This window comes from Hyaena hyaena, unplaced genomic scaffold (genome assembly GCF_003009895.1).
Source record: "Hyaena hyaena isolate Hyena2069 unplaced genomic scaffold, ASM300989v1 scaffold_402, whole genome shotgun sequence".
Lineage (NCBI taxonomy): Eukaryota > Metazoa > Chordata > Mammalia > Carnivora > Hyaenidae > Hyaena > Hyaena hyaena.
Window position 1 is genome coordinate 950,808 of NW_024081034.1, and position 17,395 is coordinate 968,202.

General features: G+C 44.1%; 1 protein-coding gene across 4 annotated transcripts in view; it reads left to right on the plus strand.

The window, feature by feature from the left end:
• Positions 1–1,659: 1,659 nt before the first annotated feature.
• The window catches only part of EFHC2 (EF-hand domain containing 2), a 187,243-nt gene continuing 171,507 nt past the window's right edge, over positions 1,660–17,395 (plus strand). For all 4 annotated transcript variants that reach the window (XM_039251909.1, XM_039251910.1, XM_039251911.1 and 1 more), the window contains exon 1: positions 1,660–1,727. In XM_039251909.1, the coding sequence (XP_039107840.1) occupies positions 1,686–1,727 (42 nt within the window). In that variant the 5' untranslated portion in view covers positions 1,660–1,685. The remainder of the gene's footprint in view (positions 1,728–17,395) is intronic.

The following is a 17,395-nucleotide window of genomic DNA, read 5'->3' on the forward strand; positions in this document are numbered from 1 at the left end:
GGAGAAACTCTAACGCACCCCCCCCAACTCTTCCTTCTCTGCAATGAACTTTTTGTTCAAAAGAACCCCTCCCAATTTCCTCCTTCTTCCCCCTACAGTAACATTCCAATTCTTTGTTTTTTTGGACTTCCTTATGGTTGCGCCATAGCTAGAATGTCCCAAATTGCAATTCTCTGCCTTTCCCGAATAAGCCCATTCTTGTTGGTAAAATAGCTTTTATTTTAAAGGTTAACATTGTCTATGAATAAAAAAGGATATAGAGTTCCTGCCCTGGAGTAATTTGGCATTTGAAGAGAGTCAAGTTGAGTATGATTACAATACAGTACCACAGAAGCCACAATGAGACTGCGACCCTATCGAGTCGGGGGAGTGGAGAAGGTGGAGGAGTATTTCCCAGCAACGGCAAAGCCTTCCCATGCCTCTTTCCCACACGGAACCACGTCCTGGAAAATAAGAAGGGGTTACCCAGGTGAAAGAGAGGAAGGAAGGGTGTTTCTCGCAGATAATGACATTTACAAAATCCACGGGGGAGAAACCGCAGAGCCTGGTTCGGAAACTGCCAGTGGTTTCTCGGAGCTAGAGCAGAGGAGGGGGGGCGAAGAAAGGGATGCGGGATATGGGGAGGGATCCCCAGACATGGGCTCCGATGGGCCTAAGGAGTTTCACTGCCTTCTGAAGGCTGCAGGAAGGCTAGAAGAACACTGAAGCAGAAAAGTAACAGGTGCATCACCAATTATGAGAGGCCAGATCAGTTAGTTGGTGTGGTGGGGTTTTTTTTGTTTTTGTTTTTTTTTTTTTTGGTGGTTGTTTTCAAGAAAACCGAGCAGGAAATAACGGAGCCTCAACTGAGCCAGAGGAGGTGGTGACTGAGAGATAACAATGTGTCCAAGCGGTAGGACTTAGGGAGGGATTGGCTGTATCTAAGGGGAGAGGATTCCAAGAAGCTCTGGGCCTGGGCAGTTTTGGGTGCATGACGGAAAGACAGGGACTGCATTTTTGCCACCTACCCCTGTCCCTGGCCACCCTGATTAGACCAGGAACGAGCCCCTTACAGATAAAGCTCAAGTATAAAAACGAGGGAAGGACAGGAGGGAAGGACTGGGGATGGTGGTTACCACGGAATGGGTTTTCACGGGGTGAGGGTGGGGTGTGTGGCTTTGGATTCTTCTGGAACGTTTTAACCACAAAATAAAAGCTGATGTAAATGTAACATGAAGTGGTGTCGCATTTCTGTGAGCACACGGATGTCACATTGTGTGTGTGCTGCACTCTTCTGTGTTTGAACTAAACTGAATAAGCAAATGGCAAAAAAATGTGGTCAGAGTCGGAGGAGCTTACGCTCTAGAAAGGGGTTAAACGAGAAAGCGGCGGGTGGGGGCGGGGAGCGGTGTGGGTCTGTCTTTGTGTGCACAGCACGTGTGGAGAGGAAAGCCTCCGGGGACCTGCTCTCGGCTGGGTGGGTGAGGGTGGGCGGGGGAGGAGAAGTGCGCGAGGAGCTTCCTGCCTGGCCCCGCCCCTCCCCCGCCCCCACGCCGGACCCGCCCCTAATGTCCCGCCCCCTGCAGCTCCTCCGCCTTCTGTGACGCCGCCTCCCGTTTCTAGGCAACGTATAGGGTTTGAACAACGCAGCCGCTACTTGCGGGCCAGTCTCTTCTCGGCCCCTTAGCCCTTGGGCGCTGAGAGCCATGGCCCTGCCGCTACTGCCTGGCAACAACTTCAACCGCAACGTGAGTAGTGAGGGCGCCCGAGGTCAGAAGTCCTGGCCAGCATCTGGGGTCCAGATGTGTGGCCACCTCCCCGGACTCTACTCAGCCATTTCTATGCTGTTCAACCTGTGGATTGGGCACAACTCCGACCAGACTTTGTAGGCTGGTGAAACCCTTACTCTCTGCGTCCCCCTCCCCCTGTCTCTCCATCTGCATCTGGATGCATTAACTACTTTAGGTACCCAAGGAGAGTATCTCGGAGGCAGGATCTGCCAGGGTAGCCAGTGGTCGTGACGGTGATAATCATCCTTGAGCGTTTAAGGTGTTGCAGGTGTCGTGCTTTGTCGCCCTACACGGCATTTGATGCGTAGCTACTGTTTTTATTCCCATTTTACAGTTGAAGAAACCGAGGCACAGAGCGATGAGCCACTCACTGGCCAGGTCTATACACAGTGTCAGTGTGAAACTGGGTTTCTTCCAGGCAGCCTGGCTCCACAGCCTAGGTGCCTAGTCGCTGACTTTAATATACTGTGTGTGAAAGAAATGCAAACAAGTAGGAAACGGTTCACTCCACCGGCTTCTAAAGTTTGATCCTACACTTAACAGAGAGAAGCATCCAAACTAGGAGGAGTTTTTTTCTTTGTTTAGATTTCGGAGGCGTTCGTTTCAAAGCGAGATAAACGTCAAACGACACCGCACCACGACACAAAACACGCTGAGCACCTTTAAGCATTTTACCCGTAATAATAGCACCTGATTTAAACAACAGCTGGGGGGGGGGGGAATGATTCGCGCTTTTCTTTACACGGCTCACACAGGTCACTTGGGTTTGCCAGTTGTGTCTCGGGGAGAAAGGAGGTGGTGGGAGGGAAGCGGAGGTAGCCCCTCAAGGTGTTTTCGTAAACCTCTGACAAATTTAGAAAGCAGGCAGCGGGGCCGAACGAAGCATTTGACTTTATGGATTCAGAGGTGTCTGTTTCCACGCTGTTGGCCCTCAAGTCTCCGTTTACTTTGGAGCTGCGGCCGCCGGATTCTGATCTCCACGGGGTCAGGTGGCGAGAGCAGCTTGCTTGTTGAACACGGATTTGTGCATTTTTTTGGCCGATGGATAGGGGCTGGCCTTCTAGCCTAGCACTGCCCCTTGCTGAGATGAAGCCACACGAGCCCGAAAGACCCCCAGAGAGGCAGGGCATGAAAAAGAAAATTCTAGAAGTAAAGAAGCAGGCCGTGTCAGAGCAATTTTGATAAAAATTGTGAGTCGAAGTCACCTGGGTGGCTCAGTCTAAGTGACCAACTTCGGCTCAGGTCACGATCTCCCGGTTTGAGGGTTCGAGCCCCACATCGGGCTCTCAGCTGCCAGCTCAGTGCCTGCTTGGGATTCTCTGTTCCCCTCTCTCTCCCTCTCTGCCCCTCCTCTGCTCATGTGTTCTCTCTCTCCCTCAAAATAAATAAACGTTAAAAAAAAATGTTAAGTAGAGCTCACAGCTTTGGGCCCCGCAACACTTGTAGATTACAGATGTTTTACTTGATCCCCTTGTCCTGCTGCAGAATAGCGGCTCCCACCTGCAGTGATTAAGAGTGGGGAGGAAAAGCAGTGCTTGGATGAGCTATTTTAAAACGCACAAGGCAGTACTGAGTACACGTCACCTTTGTGTGTGTGTGTGAGAAGTACAGTACATATGCAGAAAGATGCATAACGGGATGATCTCAAAACAGACCTCAAGAAACAAAATATCACCAGTATTCCAAAAGTATTCCCTGCCTGCGGTTGCCAGATTTAGCAAATTCAAATATATGTTCCCAATACCGCATGGGACCTCCTTCTACTAAAAAGATTATTGTTTATCTCCAATTCAAATTTAACTGGACATCTTATGTATATGTATTTTTTAGTTGATTTATTTGTTTTGAGAGAAAGAGAGCGTGTGTGAGTAGGGCTGGGGCAGAGAGAGGGAGAGACAACCCCAAGCAGGCTCTACACTGTCAGCATAGAGCCCACTTTGGGGCCCGAACTCCCCAATCGTGAGACCATAACTTGAGCCCAAATTGAGTTGGATGCTTAACCGACTGAGCTACCAAGTGCCCCCAAACAAATTCTGTTTTACATGGCAGCCCTGCCTATCAGCCTTTCCGGTCATTCCCCCTTTCCTCCTGTCCAGAGGTAACTATCTTGGCTGCCCGGGACCATAGTTAGGTTTTGTTTGCTTTTGAACTTCGCATCGATGTAAATGTCTGGTGTTCTTTTGTGACTGAGTGTTTTGAAGCTCCGTATTCTGTTTGGGAGATTTGTGTACGGGGCCAGCTGCGGAGGTAGCTGGCACATTCTCATTGCTCTTTAGTATTCCCTTGTGTGAGTATGACATTTATATACTCATTTTAGGATTGAGAAGGTGTTTGGTGTGTTTGGGGTTATTAAAAAGAGTTTGCTGTAACTGTTCTTGCTTCTGCCATTTTAAATATCCACTGGCATTTTGTGTACCTGTCTCTCTACATTCTAACACTTGATATTGTTGGCTTTTTACATTTTACTCCTTTTGATCAGCGAGGGTAGTGGAACTGTGATATCCTTCCGCACTCAACCCGATTCCTGATGCACTTGAGCATGATTTACACATTGATTGGTCATTTCTCTTTTGTGTCGTGCCTGTTTATGTCTTATCTCATTTTCCACCAAGTTGCCTCTCTCTCTTTTTTTTTTTTTTTTTACTTCTATAGGTTTTAGGTAGGACTCTTTCTGTCGGACATCTGTGTTGCAAACATCTTCTAGTCTGTGTTGGCCTTTTCACTTAGCGGTGTTTTTGAGGAGGAATTTTTCCTTTAGTGATTTTTGTTTCCTTTTGAAGAAATTGCTCCTTCTGCCAAGTTCATGGTACTTTTCTTTCTTTCTTTTTTTTTTAAATGTTTGTTTATCCTTGAGAGACAGAGACAGACAGACCATGAGCAGAGGAGGGGTAGAGAAAGAGGGAGACACAGAATCTGAAGCAAGCTCCAGGCTCTGAGCCATCAGCACAGAGCCTGACATGGGGCTCAAACTCACAAACCAGGAAGGACATCATGACCTGAGCTGAAGTCAGACACTCAACGGACTGAGCCATCCAGCCCCCCCCCCCCCGCCCCGGTATATTTCTGTGGTACCTATTGGACATTTTGTTGTTTTTACCTTTTCACATATACCTATTTATTTATTTTTATGTTTGTTTATTCTTGAGAGAGACACAGCATGAGCAGAGGAGGGCCAGAGAGGGAGAGAGAGAATCCCAAGGAGGCTCCGCACTGTCCGTGCAGAGCCAGACGTGGGCTCGAACTCTCAAAACTGGGAGATCATGACCTGAGCCAAAACTGAGAGTTAGACACTTAACCGACTGAGCCACCCAGGTGCCCCTTACCTTTCACATTTAGATTTCTAATCTAACTAGTATAAATATGTGTGTTTGATTGAGAGAGAGAGAGAGAGAGAGTCTGTGTATGTGTGTGAGAGAGAGAGAAAGAGAAGTAGGGGCCAGGTTGTATTTTTCCCCATAGGGATATTCAGTCCACCCAGAACCATTTGTTAAAGGATACAATTCAACTCTGTTGCAAAGATCTTACTGGCTTCAAGTTCAAGTGACTCATGAATGGCCAGTATCCAATTGAGCAGATAGAAAAGAGCTCTGAACAGCCACCTGAGCAAGACCAAGATGTTTTATAGGCAGATTTATAGGCAGAAGGAGAGCGTTATACTAAGCAAAAATTGAATTGGTTACTATAAAGTTATTTTCCTTTTACGGGTTGGCAAGAGATTTTTAGGCAGATGACCTAACTAGTGCTGATCGGGAGATTCATGATTGGCTGGTTTAAGATTCTATTCCTGGGACAGCCGAAACTATAAGTTAAGTTTCAGTTTGTGACATGGGGCTTAGCACGATCGGCTCCATTTAGGGCCTGCTGCCTTGTCTTTTACCCCGTTTTTGGAAAAGGATGACCCTTTCTCTACTTCTCTGTCCTAAGTGTCCAAATGCATGTGGGTCTGCTTCTAGGTGCCTGAGTGTATTTGAAAAACATTATTTACTTTATGCCTCAGACCAGTAGGAGAGGGGTGTGTGTGTGTGTGTGTGTGTGTGTGTGTTGTGTGTGTGTGTGTGAATTAGGGACTGACACTATACTTATTAGATACCTTGGGCTGTCATTTAACAAATTAGTATTTGTATATTGGGCATCCTTGTCTGTCCAAATCAGGTGGCTGCATTAAAAAAAAAAAAAATGTTAAACTAACCTCGGTACGGACTGTGTTGCCAAAAAACTGATTATTAAAAAAGTTGTGCTTTGTTAAAAGATCCAGACGTTCTCTGGTGCCTGGAATGGTCAAAAAGTGAGTAGAGCCAAATCCGCCCCCCACCCTGTTTTTAATCACTCTCCACCTCCAATTGCAGAGCCTTGCTTGCTGAATTAAATTATCAAGAGAAAAACCTTGGCCTCCTGGAGATAGCATAATTACTGGCTGTTTGGGCTTAAAATTCTAACGCGAGCTAACTTTTCCTGCTTTTCTTAGACATTAAAAAAGAAACTTGTTTCTCCCCTTAATTAGCTGCTGGTAGTCTTTCCTGAGCAGTGGATTGATTTCTGCCTACAGCTGGGTAATGTGCATCCTATACTTCTTCCTCTGAAATATGTGAAGTATTTCTAAAATATAAGCATTTATGCCACTGAGATCTTTGAAATTATTTGGATGTGAACTAATTGAAAACCTTAGGGAAAGGTCACAGCTAAATCCCAGACCCACGGTATAGTTTTCCAACAATGATTTGTCTTGAGCTGAGAGAATCTCCGGCATATTGTCAAAAATAATAGGATGTTAAAGTTAAAAGGGACCTTTCCGGCCAAAGCTGAAAATCTCTACAGCATTTTGGACAGATGTTTGTATAGCTGATCCTCCTTGTCCCTAATGAATAATGAATGAGGAGTACACTTTTTTTTTTTTAATGAAGCTATCTTGCCACCACCTTAAGAGGGTTTGTTGTAAATAGTCCACTTCTAATTTATAGTGAAGCAGTTGTTTCCTTAAGAGGAAGAAAAAAAGTAATTTGAAGTCACAGCTGTAGAATGAAACAAATTCAGACTCTCTCTGCCTCTCTTACAAAAGGGTGTGGGCAATATCTTGAAACTGATTTTTATCTAGACTAATCTAAGCCTATTTACTAATCTCTAAGGAAATCGTGTTCTTGGGGAAATTTACCAGCCATGTAAATGAAAAACAGCTGAAGGACACACTATGAGTAATACCTCGTGTACATATTGACTTCAGCATGTGATGTTAGATAATCAATTTCAATTCAACTCCGTGACAAAGGTAGTCGTAAAACAATCACTTTATTCACAAGGCGGAGGGTTTTCCCCCAATCTAAAATTCTGCTTACAGATTCCTAGTTATGATCATAGTGGTCCATTCCATTGCCTTAAAATAACCCACATCAGGGGCAAACCCTTCAACCTGACCAGCGTTGTAAAAAAAAAAAAAAAAAAAAAGACAAGAAAAGAATAAGAAGACTAGTGCATGAGGCATGGGAACAGTGAAGTATTGTTTCATGAACTTTTGTTTCTGTAACGTGCGTGTGAACTGTGTTGCACTAAAACCTGTTTCTTACTGTGATTGCAAAGTGTGAAATACACTCTCATCAGAGCTGTCTCCCCTAGTTCTGGCCTCTGTTTTATTTCATTTTTTCAAAAAAATTTTTTGAGAGAGCACAAGTGGAGGAGAGGCAGAGAGAGGGAGACAGAGGATCTGAAGCAGGCTCTGTGCTGACAGCAGTGAGCCCAATGTGGGGCTTGAACTCACGAACGGTGAGATCATGACCTGAGCTGAAGTTGGGCACTCAACCAACGGAGCCACGCAGGTGCCTCTCTTGTCTCTCTCTCTTTAAAAATTTTTTCTTTGAATGTTTCTTTTTGAGAGAGACAAGAGTGCAAGCAGGGGAGGAGCAGAGAGAGAGAGAGGGAGACACAGAATCCAAGCAGGCTCCAGGCTCTGAGCTCTCAGCACAGAGCCCAACACGGGGCTCGAACCCACAAACCCTGAGATCATGATCTGAGCCGAAGTTGGACGCTTAACCGACTGAGCCACCCAGGCGCCCCTCTTGTCTCTGTCTAAATTCAGATCTTCAGTTTCCTTCCAGGCCAGCTCCAGTCTCTGACCCTTTAGGAAGCCTCAGCAGATCCTAGTCAGATTTTTTTTTAATTACGACAAAATTCATATGAAATTAACCACTAGCCATTTAAAAGTGTGCCTACCATTCAGTGGCGTTTGGCGCCTTCACCAAATGTTTTGCAACTATCAGTCCCCTCTGTCCAGTTCCAGGACCTCGTCGTCATCCCAAATTTGAATCTTTTTACCTTTTCAGCTCGGCGGGGGGGGGGGGGGGGTACTCCTATGTACAAGTAAGTAATGGTCTTTTCTGTGTAAAAGCTAATCGGTTTCTGTGGATTTGCTGATTTTGGTCAACTTGTTCACCTGCTCCCTGTGGGTTTCCCTTCCCGCAAAGGATGTCAGCTCTAATGCAAGGAGGGGGAGCACAGCAGAGGAACCTTTAGGGGCTTTTTCTTTACTATAAAATTTCCTACTTGCTTCTTTCCCCATTCCCCCCTTATCCAAGTAGACCTAAAACTCTTCTTCTAGTCTCTACTATTGAGGACCCTAGTAAGGTATGATCGTGCTACATGGTATTAGCAAGAGTACTTTCCCCCCCATTTAAACCTAAAAATGACTTTCAGCCAGTTTTTCTTAAAAGACAAATCTGCAATCAAGCTTCACTTACTTACCTTTCTTTCCTTTTCATACATTTTAAAAATTCATAAGGCAGCATAATCTGTTGCTGTTCAATAACTGTTTTCATCTAAGATGGGGTTTACTTAAAGTAGGCTCAGTTGATTTAATTTAAATAAAGGTGCATTCATTTTAATTAATGCTGTTTACAACATGAAAACACATTGACAGTGTTAAATAAGTAAAGGTACTAAAATTATATGGCAAAGGAATAAAAATATAGCCCAAGAAATTATGTATTTCAAGTTTATTTTGAGAGAGAGAGGGAGAGCTTGGGTAAGGGAGGGGCAGAGAGAGAGAGAGAGAGAGAGGGAGAAAGGATCCCAAGCAGGTTGGGTGCTGTCAGCGCAAAGCCCAACATGGGCCTTGAACCTACCAACCTGGAGGTCATGACCTGAGCTGAAATCAAGAGTCAGACACTTAACGGAGTGACCACCCAGGCACCTGTATTTATTTTTTTTAGAGAGATAGTGAGTGTTAGCAGGTGAGAGAGGCAGAGGGGGAGGGGGAAGGGGGGAGAGACAGAGAGAGAGAATGGAATGAATGAATGAATGAATGAATCAATCAATCAATCAATCAATCAATCCTAAGCAGGCTTCACACTCAGCCTTCTCAGCATGGAGCCTGACTTCATCGCTTGATCCTGGGATCATGACCCGAGCTGAAATCAGGAGTTTGCACTCAACCCACTGAGCCACCCAGGAGTCCTGAGTTTTGAGCACTCTTTATACATTCTGGATACAAGTCTATTGTTGGATATATGCTTTGCAAATATTGTCTCCCAGCTCGAATTTTCATTCTCTTAAGACAAGGCTAGAAACTATGCATACATTTTTAAAGATAAAATACAACATGAATCCAAACTAGTATTTCTAATGCAAATGACGGATTATAAGGTTTTTATTTAACTTCTTCAATTCTGTATTTATCTTTTACTTATATTGAGAATCTTGATTCATAAGGATGTTAGCATAATTATTTTCTTGCTTTATCCTACTATAAATAAAGATGTACATCCATATAATAGTTTCTGATCAATAATAACATTAACAATTTGAGTTTTGAAATGGTTTCAGATTTCTTTGTAATTGTTTTTGTTTTATATATCCCATTAGGAATGTATTATTCTTTTTTTTTTTTTAACATTTATTTTTGAGAGACAGAGCATGAGTGGGGAAGGAACAGAGAGAGAAGGAGACACAAAATCTGAAGCAGGCTCCAGCTTGCTGTCAGCACAGAGCCCGACATGGGGCTTGAACCCAGGAACCTTGAGAGTATGACCTGAGCTGAAGTCAGATACTTAACCGACTGAGCCATGCAGGTGCCCCAAATTACTGGGTTCTAATTTCACTTAAATGATTCCTGATAATATGGTTAGGTCACCAGCTCACTACCCAGTTAGGTTTGTTTGTACCATTTTGCTGTTGCTTTTTGACTTTAAGAACTTTGTTTTATTATGGTGTAAGACTAAAACATATATAGGGTTTCAAAGTCAAGTTTACAAAGTGAGGTGCATTCAGACAGGTACGGCTTTTATCTCTGTTCCTTTAGTCTTATAATCTTCCCTCCCTTCCCTCTATAAGCGACTTAACCCAAAGCTTTCATTTATTATTATTATTTTGGTTTTAAAACCACAAATTAAGGGGCGCCTGGGTGGCTCAGTCAGTTAAGCGTCCGACTTGGGCTCAGGTCATGATCTCACAGTTCGTGGGTTCGAGCCCCGCGTCGGGCTCTGTGCTGACAGCTAGCTCAGAGCCTGCAGCCTGTTTCGGATTCTGTGTCTCCCCCTCTCTCCGACCCTCCCCTGCTCACGCTGTCTTTCTCTCTCAGAAATTAAAAACAAACATTAAAACCACAAATTAAAATTTTTTATAATGTTTATTTATTTTTGAGAGAACCACCCAGGTGCCCCTAAACCACTCAGTTACTGGTTTACTTCCCTCCTTACAGCACTTTTGGTCTCCTTCCTCTTCCCATCTAGATCTTAGCCTTCCCCAAAGGTTGGCCCTCCTCCCTCCTTCTCATTAACGCCTTCCTTGGTCATTTCAGTAGGAGCCCTCTCTCCAGTCGACACACGCCTGTGTGGTCCACACCACCGGTCTACTGGCTTGTTGCCTGTGTTGTGTTTTGTGTTCTTTATGTATGATCGTGACGTTCCTCAGCTGACTGAGAAACTGGGCCTGATTGGGTCCCCTTTCCTTACCTGGGGCAGACCCTTAGAAGGTGCCTGTTGAATGCCTCCATCCACCTGTAGCAGCCATGCCTAAAAACCGGCAGGGATCAACACGGTTTGGGAGAATCCTCTCTGGAATTAGCGTCCCACCTGGGTCTTCCGCTGCTGCTGTGAGGCAAAGTATTTCTGGTTTTAGCAACAGTAAACAGAAGTGGGGAAGAAAGTCCTTGGCCTTTGTGGCTTAAATAATAGGTTCTAGAAGCTTCTCGGGATGCGTGGCTTAGACGAAGCATAAAGATGTCACGTACGTGTTGTGACTCAGAGCCTCTTTTCTGGCCTACTGTGCCACGCAGAGGGACATTTCTGTTTTCCTCATTGGCATCCGGGTTGGTGTTTTCTGGAAGCAGCACATTTCTTCTCTGAGCCTTCATGAGGCAGGGCCCCTTAAGTAAGCCCAGTCCCCCGATGACAGGATTGTAGATACGCACATGCACTAGTGCAAGTGTAAAGGGATTGCTGGGGCCACTTCCTGAGATGTTTATCCTGTTTGTCTAGCTGTAGAGGGGACAGAGCTGGCTCTGGGGGAGGGGGGGGACAGGGCATCCCCGACGCATAAGGAAGGGGGGAAGCGGGCATTGTACTCCCCTCCCTCATTAACCAGGCCCCACGATGCCTGACTTCGACCTGGAAACACTCCACTGTGACAAAGTCACCAGCCTGCCACCTGAAGGCCCGTCTAACCCTTGGCTTTCCTAACTGTGTGTTTGGCCTCCCAGAGGAGGGAGGGGTCACCATTCCTAGAAGTCTCGGGGGAGAACAAGTCCCTTCCCAGGGCTTACAGCTACTTTAGACTACTTTTCCTTTGTCCCAGGAGTTCGGCTGTTGAAACAAATGCTGGTTTTATCATTCACGGGACTGTTTCCATCTCATTTCTGTGAGACTTAAATCTCTTACTGCTCATCTGCGTTCATGTTCCTACGTCCTACTTTCTTTTTTTTTTTTTTTAATTTATTTCTGAGAGAAAGACAGCATGAGCAGGAAAGGGTCAGAGAGAGGGAGACACAGAATCTGAAGCAGGCTCCAGGCTCTGAGCCGTCAGCACAGAGCCCGACGCAGGGCTCGAACCCACGAACCGTGAGATCATGACCTGAGCCGAAGTCGGACGCTCAACCGACTGAGCCACCCAGGCGCCCCAACCTGCATGGGATACTTTCTCTCTCTCTCTCTCTCTCAAAATAAATAAATCATTAAAAAGTAAACGATTTCCCCAGCCTTACTTATAGTCATTTGCGTGTGTGCATTGAGTCTGTGCGGTTAATCATGTGCGTGGGTCACTGTGCTCACCCTGACAGTGAAGACACGGACCAGTTCCATCATCACAGAGTTCTCTCCTGTTGCTCTTTTATACCCCCACCCCCCCCATGCCCTTCCCATCAACTGCACCCCCCCTTTTCCCCCATGCCAACATCTCTGACTCTTGGTAACCACTAATCTATCCTCGATCTCTTTCTTTTTTTAAGTGTTTTATTCATTTCTTTAGAGGAAGAGAGAATGCATGAATGGGGGAGGGGCAGAGGGAGAAAGGGAGACAGGATCCCAAGCAGGCTCCACGCCCAGAGCAGAGCCCGATGCAGGGCTTGATCCCACGACCCTGGGATCATGACCTGAGCCAAAATCAAGAGTCGGTGGCTCACCCCACGGAGCCACCCAGGCGCCCCTCTATGCTCCATTACTTTGAGGAGCGCCTGGGTGGCTCAGTTGGTTAAGCGGCCGACTTCGGCTCTGGTCACAATCTTGCAGTTCGAGAGTTCGAGCCCCATGTCAGGCTCTGTGCTGACTGCCAGCTCAGAGCCTGGAGCCTGTTTCAGAGTCTGTATCTCCCTTTCTCTCTGCCCCCTCCCTTGCTCACACTCTGTCTCTCTGTCTTTCAAAAATAAATAAGCATTAAAAATTTTTTTGATTACTTTGAAAGTGTTACACAACTGGAATGATACATTATGCACCTCTTGGGATGATTATTATTTTTCACTTGGCCTAATTTTTTGATTGCTAATATCTAGGTTGCTGCACATTCATTTTTACCACTGAGTAGCATTGCGTGTTTGTACCACCGTCTCTTTAACCATTGCCTTGAAGGAGGACAGCTGAGCAATTGCTAGTTTTTGGCTGTTACGGATACAGCTGCTATGGACATTCATGTCCAAGTTTTGCTGTGGACATGCGTGTTCGTTTTCTGAGAGAAATGTCCCAAGAGTGCAGTCGCTGGATCGTATGGTGATGACGTGTTTAGTTTTTTTTTTTTTTTTAAAGCAAACTTACCAAGCTAATTTTGAGAACGCGTGTATCGTTTCACATTCCCAAGAGCAGCCTGTGAGGGATCTAGTCCGCATCATCGTCAGCATTTAGTGTTGTCACTATTTTTTATTTTAGCCTATAGGCAGTGTAGTGATTCCAGACTGTGGCTTATGTAGGAGTTGAATATCTTTCCGTGTGCTTATTTGCCATCTATCTGTACATCCACCTTGGTGAAATTTCTGTTTATATCTTTTGCCTGTTTCTAATTGGATTGTGTTTTTACCAGTGAGCTTGGAGAATCCTTTATATATTCTAGATGCTAGCCTCTCATCTAAGATGTGGTTTGCACATATTTCCTCTCAGTCGGTAGCTTGTCTTCATCTCGTTAGCGGTCTTTTTGCATAGCAAACAAGTTTCCAATTCTGATGAGGTCCCATTGATCAATGTTTCTTTTTATGGGTCATGCTTTCGACGTTAAGTCTCAAAACTCTCTGCCCAGCTCTAGATTCTGAAGATTTTCTCCTGTGTTTTTTTCCTCCTCAAATTTTTATAGTTTTACATATTGTATTCAAATCTGTGATCCATTTTGAGGTGATATTTGTAGAAGGTGTTGTGTTTAGGTCATGATCCATTTTGTTTTGCCCATGGATGTCCACTTACTCCAGCACCTTTTGTTTTTGTTTTTAATGTTTTATTTATTTCTGAGAGAGCGAGAGCGAGAGAGAGAGCATGAGCAGGGGAGGGTCAGAGAGAGAGGGAGAAACAGGGTCCAGGCTCTGAGCTATCAGCACAGAGCCTGACGCTGGGGTCAAACCCACGAACCGTTAGATCATGACCTGAGCTGAAGTCGGATGCTTAACTGACTGAGCCCCCCAGGCGCCCCTCTGCTTTTCTTTCTTAAGTGTCTTCTTTGTCTAGAGCCTGTACCTTCTGTAGCGATTTTTTAGAATAAGCTTGTCTGTATCTACAAATCACTTTGCTGGGATCTTGATAGGAATCGCATTAAACTTCTAGATCATTTTGGTGAGAATTTGCATCTTTACTACGTAGAGTCTTCCAATCCATGAACATGATCTGTCTCCACTTCTTTGGTTGTCTTTGGTTTTTTTCACTAGCATTTTGTACTTTTCAACTCGCAGATCCTCTATGTGCTTCATATTTCATTTCCTTTGGAGAGATTGTAAATGACATCGTGTTTTAAATTTCAGTCTCACGGGGCGCCTCATTCAGTTAAGTGACCTTCTCATGATCAGGGCTCTGGGCACGATCTCACAGTTCCTGAGTTCAAGCCTGGCATCCGGCTCTGTGCTGACTGTGCGGAGCCTGCTTGGGATTCTCTCTCTGTTCCTCTGGTGCATGCTCTCTCTCAAAACAAATAAACTTAAAAAGAGAAATTTCTGTTTCCTAGGTTCAGCATTAGCATATAGAAGCGTGATTGACTTTTGTGGGTCAGTTTGTATCCTGTGACCCTGCTGAACTACATTATTAGCTGCAGGAATTTTTCTTTTTTGTAAATCCTGTGCATTTCTTTTACATAAACAATCTTGTCACCTACAAATAGGGACCGTTCCTTTTCTTCCTTTCAGTCTGCATCCTTTTATTGTTATTCCTCTTTTTTGCCTTCCACAGTGGGTAGAACTCCTAGTAATGTGTTGAATAGGAATATGAGAGCAGACATTCTTTTTGTTCTTTTTAAGAAAAATTTTTAATTTGGAATTTTAGTTTTTTATATAATTTATTGTCAAGCTAGCTAAGCTGCAGTGTGCTCCTGGCTTTGGGAGTAGATTCCCATGATCCGTGACTTACATACACAACGCCCCGTGCTCATCCCAACAAGTGCTCTCCTCCGTGCCCATCCCCCATCTTCCTTTGTTCTGTAAGTTTTTTGTGAATGCTTTTTATCAGATCCGTCTCCTGTATTCTTAACTTGTTAGGGGGTCTTTATCACGAAGGGGTGCTGGATTTTATCAAATGTGTTTAACCTGTATTAATTGATATTATCATTTGAGTTTTCTTCTCTATTGGTTGATATGGTAGATTACATTGATTTTTTTTTTCCCCCAAATGTTACCCAGCCTTCCATAATAAATCTCACATGATCACAGTGTATAATTCTTTAAAAAAATTTTTTTAATGTTTTATTTATTTTTGAGAGAGAGAGCGTGAGCAGGGGAGGGGCAGAGAGAGAGGGAGATACAGAATCCGAAGACTGGCTCCAGGCTCTGAGCTGTCAGCACAGAGCCCAACGTGGGGCTCGAACCTGCAAACCGCGAGATTATGACCTGAACCGAAGCCGGATGCTTAACCGACTGAGCCACCCAGGTGCCCCACAGTGTATAATTCTTTTTATACAGTCCAGACTCCATTTGCTTTTTTGTTTTCGTGGAAGATTTTTGCATTTATGTTCATGAGAGATTTGGGTCTGTAGTTTTCTTATTTTGAACTGTTTCTCTGGTTTGGGCATGAAGATAATCCTGACTTACTAAAACCAATTGGGGAAACTTCCCTCGTCTTTATTTTCCAGAAGAGATTGCACAAAATTGGTGCTAATTCTTGTTTCAATATTTGATAAACTCCCCACTGAAGCCTGCTGGGCCTAAGAGTTTCTTTTTGGCTTTTAGTTATTTATTATTGAATTTTGACTATTAATTATAAATTCAGGCTCTTTATTAATTTTTAAATTTTTATTGAGGTTTTTATTTATTAAAAAAAATTTTTTTAGTGTTTATTTTTGAGAGAGAGACAGAGCATGAGTAGGGGAGGGGCAGAGAGAGACACACACACAGAATCCGAAACAGGCTCCAGGCTCTGAGCTGTCAGCATGGAGCCCTACGTGGGGCTCGAACTCATGAACTACGAGATCATGACGTGAGCCGAAGTCGGTGCTCAACCAACTGAGCCACCCAGGCGCCCCTATTTATTTTTGAGACAGAGAGAAAGCAGGAGCTGGGGAGAGGCACAGGGAGAGGCAGACAGGAACTGAAGGGGGCTCCACGCTGACAGCACAGAACCTAATGCGGGACTCGAACTCCCAAGCCCTGAAATCATGACGTGAGCTGAAGTCGAACGCTTAACTGAGTGAGCCATCCAGGTGCCCCCAAGACCTTTCCTGATTTCTGATGTAAGTATTTAGTGCTAAATATCCTTCTCAACCCTACTTTAGCTGCGTTCCACATATTTTGATATATTTTCATTTTCTTTCAGTTCCGTCTGTTTTCTAAAATTTCTTGTGAGAGCCCCTCTTTGGCCCACACACTATTTAAAAGTGTCGTTTAATTTTCAAACATTTGGAGATTTTTCCTGTTGTCTTTCTGTTACCAATTTCTAGTTTGATTCTGTTACCATCAGTGAGTACAGTTGGTATGATTTTAATTCTTTTAAATTTGCCAGATCTTCTTTTATGGTCCGGAGTATGGTCTGTGTAGGCGAATGTTCCTGGCGCACTTGAAAAGCCCGTGTATTCTGCTGTCATTGGGTGGAGTGTTCCCTATAGGTCAATCAGGTTTCTGTTGGTCACACGTGTTGGTGGCCAAGAGGCCGGTCGAAGCCCCCAACTATAACTGCATTCGTCTATCTCTCCTCTTAACTCTATCAGTTTTGCCTCCTGTATCTTGAGGTTCTGTTGTTTGGTGCGCACACATCCAGGTTTGTTGTGTCTTTCTGGTGAATTGATTCTTTTATCATTATATGATGTCTCTATTTTCTCCAGTAATTCTCTTTGCTCCAAAGTCTAGTATATCAGGTATTGATACAGCCGCTTTTGCCTTTTTACGATTAGTATTTGCCTGGTAACGTCTTTTTTCTGTATCATTTACTTTCAACCCAATGATGTTCTTGAATTTGAAGTTAGGTTTCCTGTGCATAGCATGTAGTTGGTCGTGTTTTATAAATTTGCTCTGTAAATCTCTTTGGATGAATGTGTTTCGATCATTTACACTTAAGCTGATTATTGACGTGTTAATGCTTATGTCTGATATATTATCTCTGGTTTCTGTTTTCCTTTGTTTCTCTTCTTTTCCTATGGGATTCTGAAACTTTTTTTTTTTTTTGGGATTCCATCTTTATACTGTTTTTGGATAGATATCTTAAACATTTTTTTTATTATGGAAGTATAGTTGACATGCAGTGTGATTGCAGTTTCTGGTGTACAGTACAGTGACTAAGAGGTACAAACTTCCATTTATAGAATAAGGCACAGGGATGAAAAGTATAGCATAGGATATACAGTCAATAATACTGGAATAACATGGTGACCCCACTTACTGTGGGGACAATCACATAATGTATAGAATTGTCAAGTCACTATGTTGAGTGTATCTCATTTTTTAAAAGTTTTTTTTTTTTTAAATTTTAATGTTTTATTTATTTTTGAGAGAGAGATAGAGACAGCGTGAGCAGGGGAGGGTCAGAGAGAGAGAGAGAGAT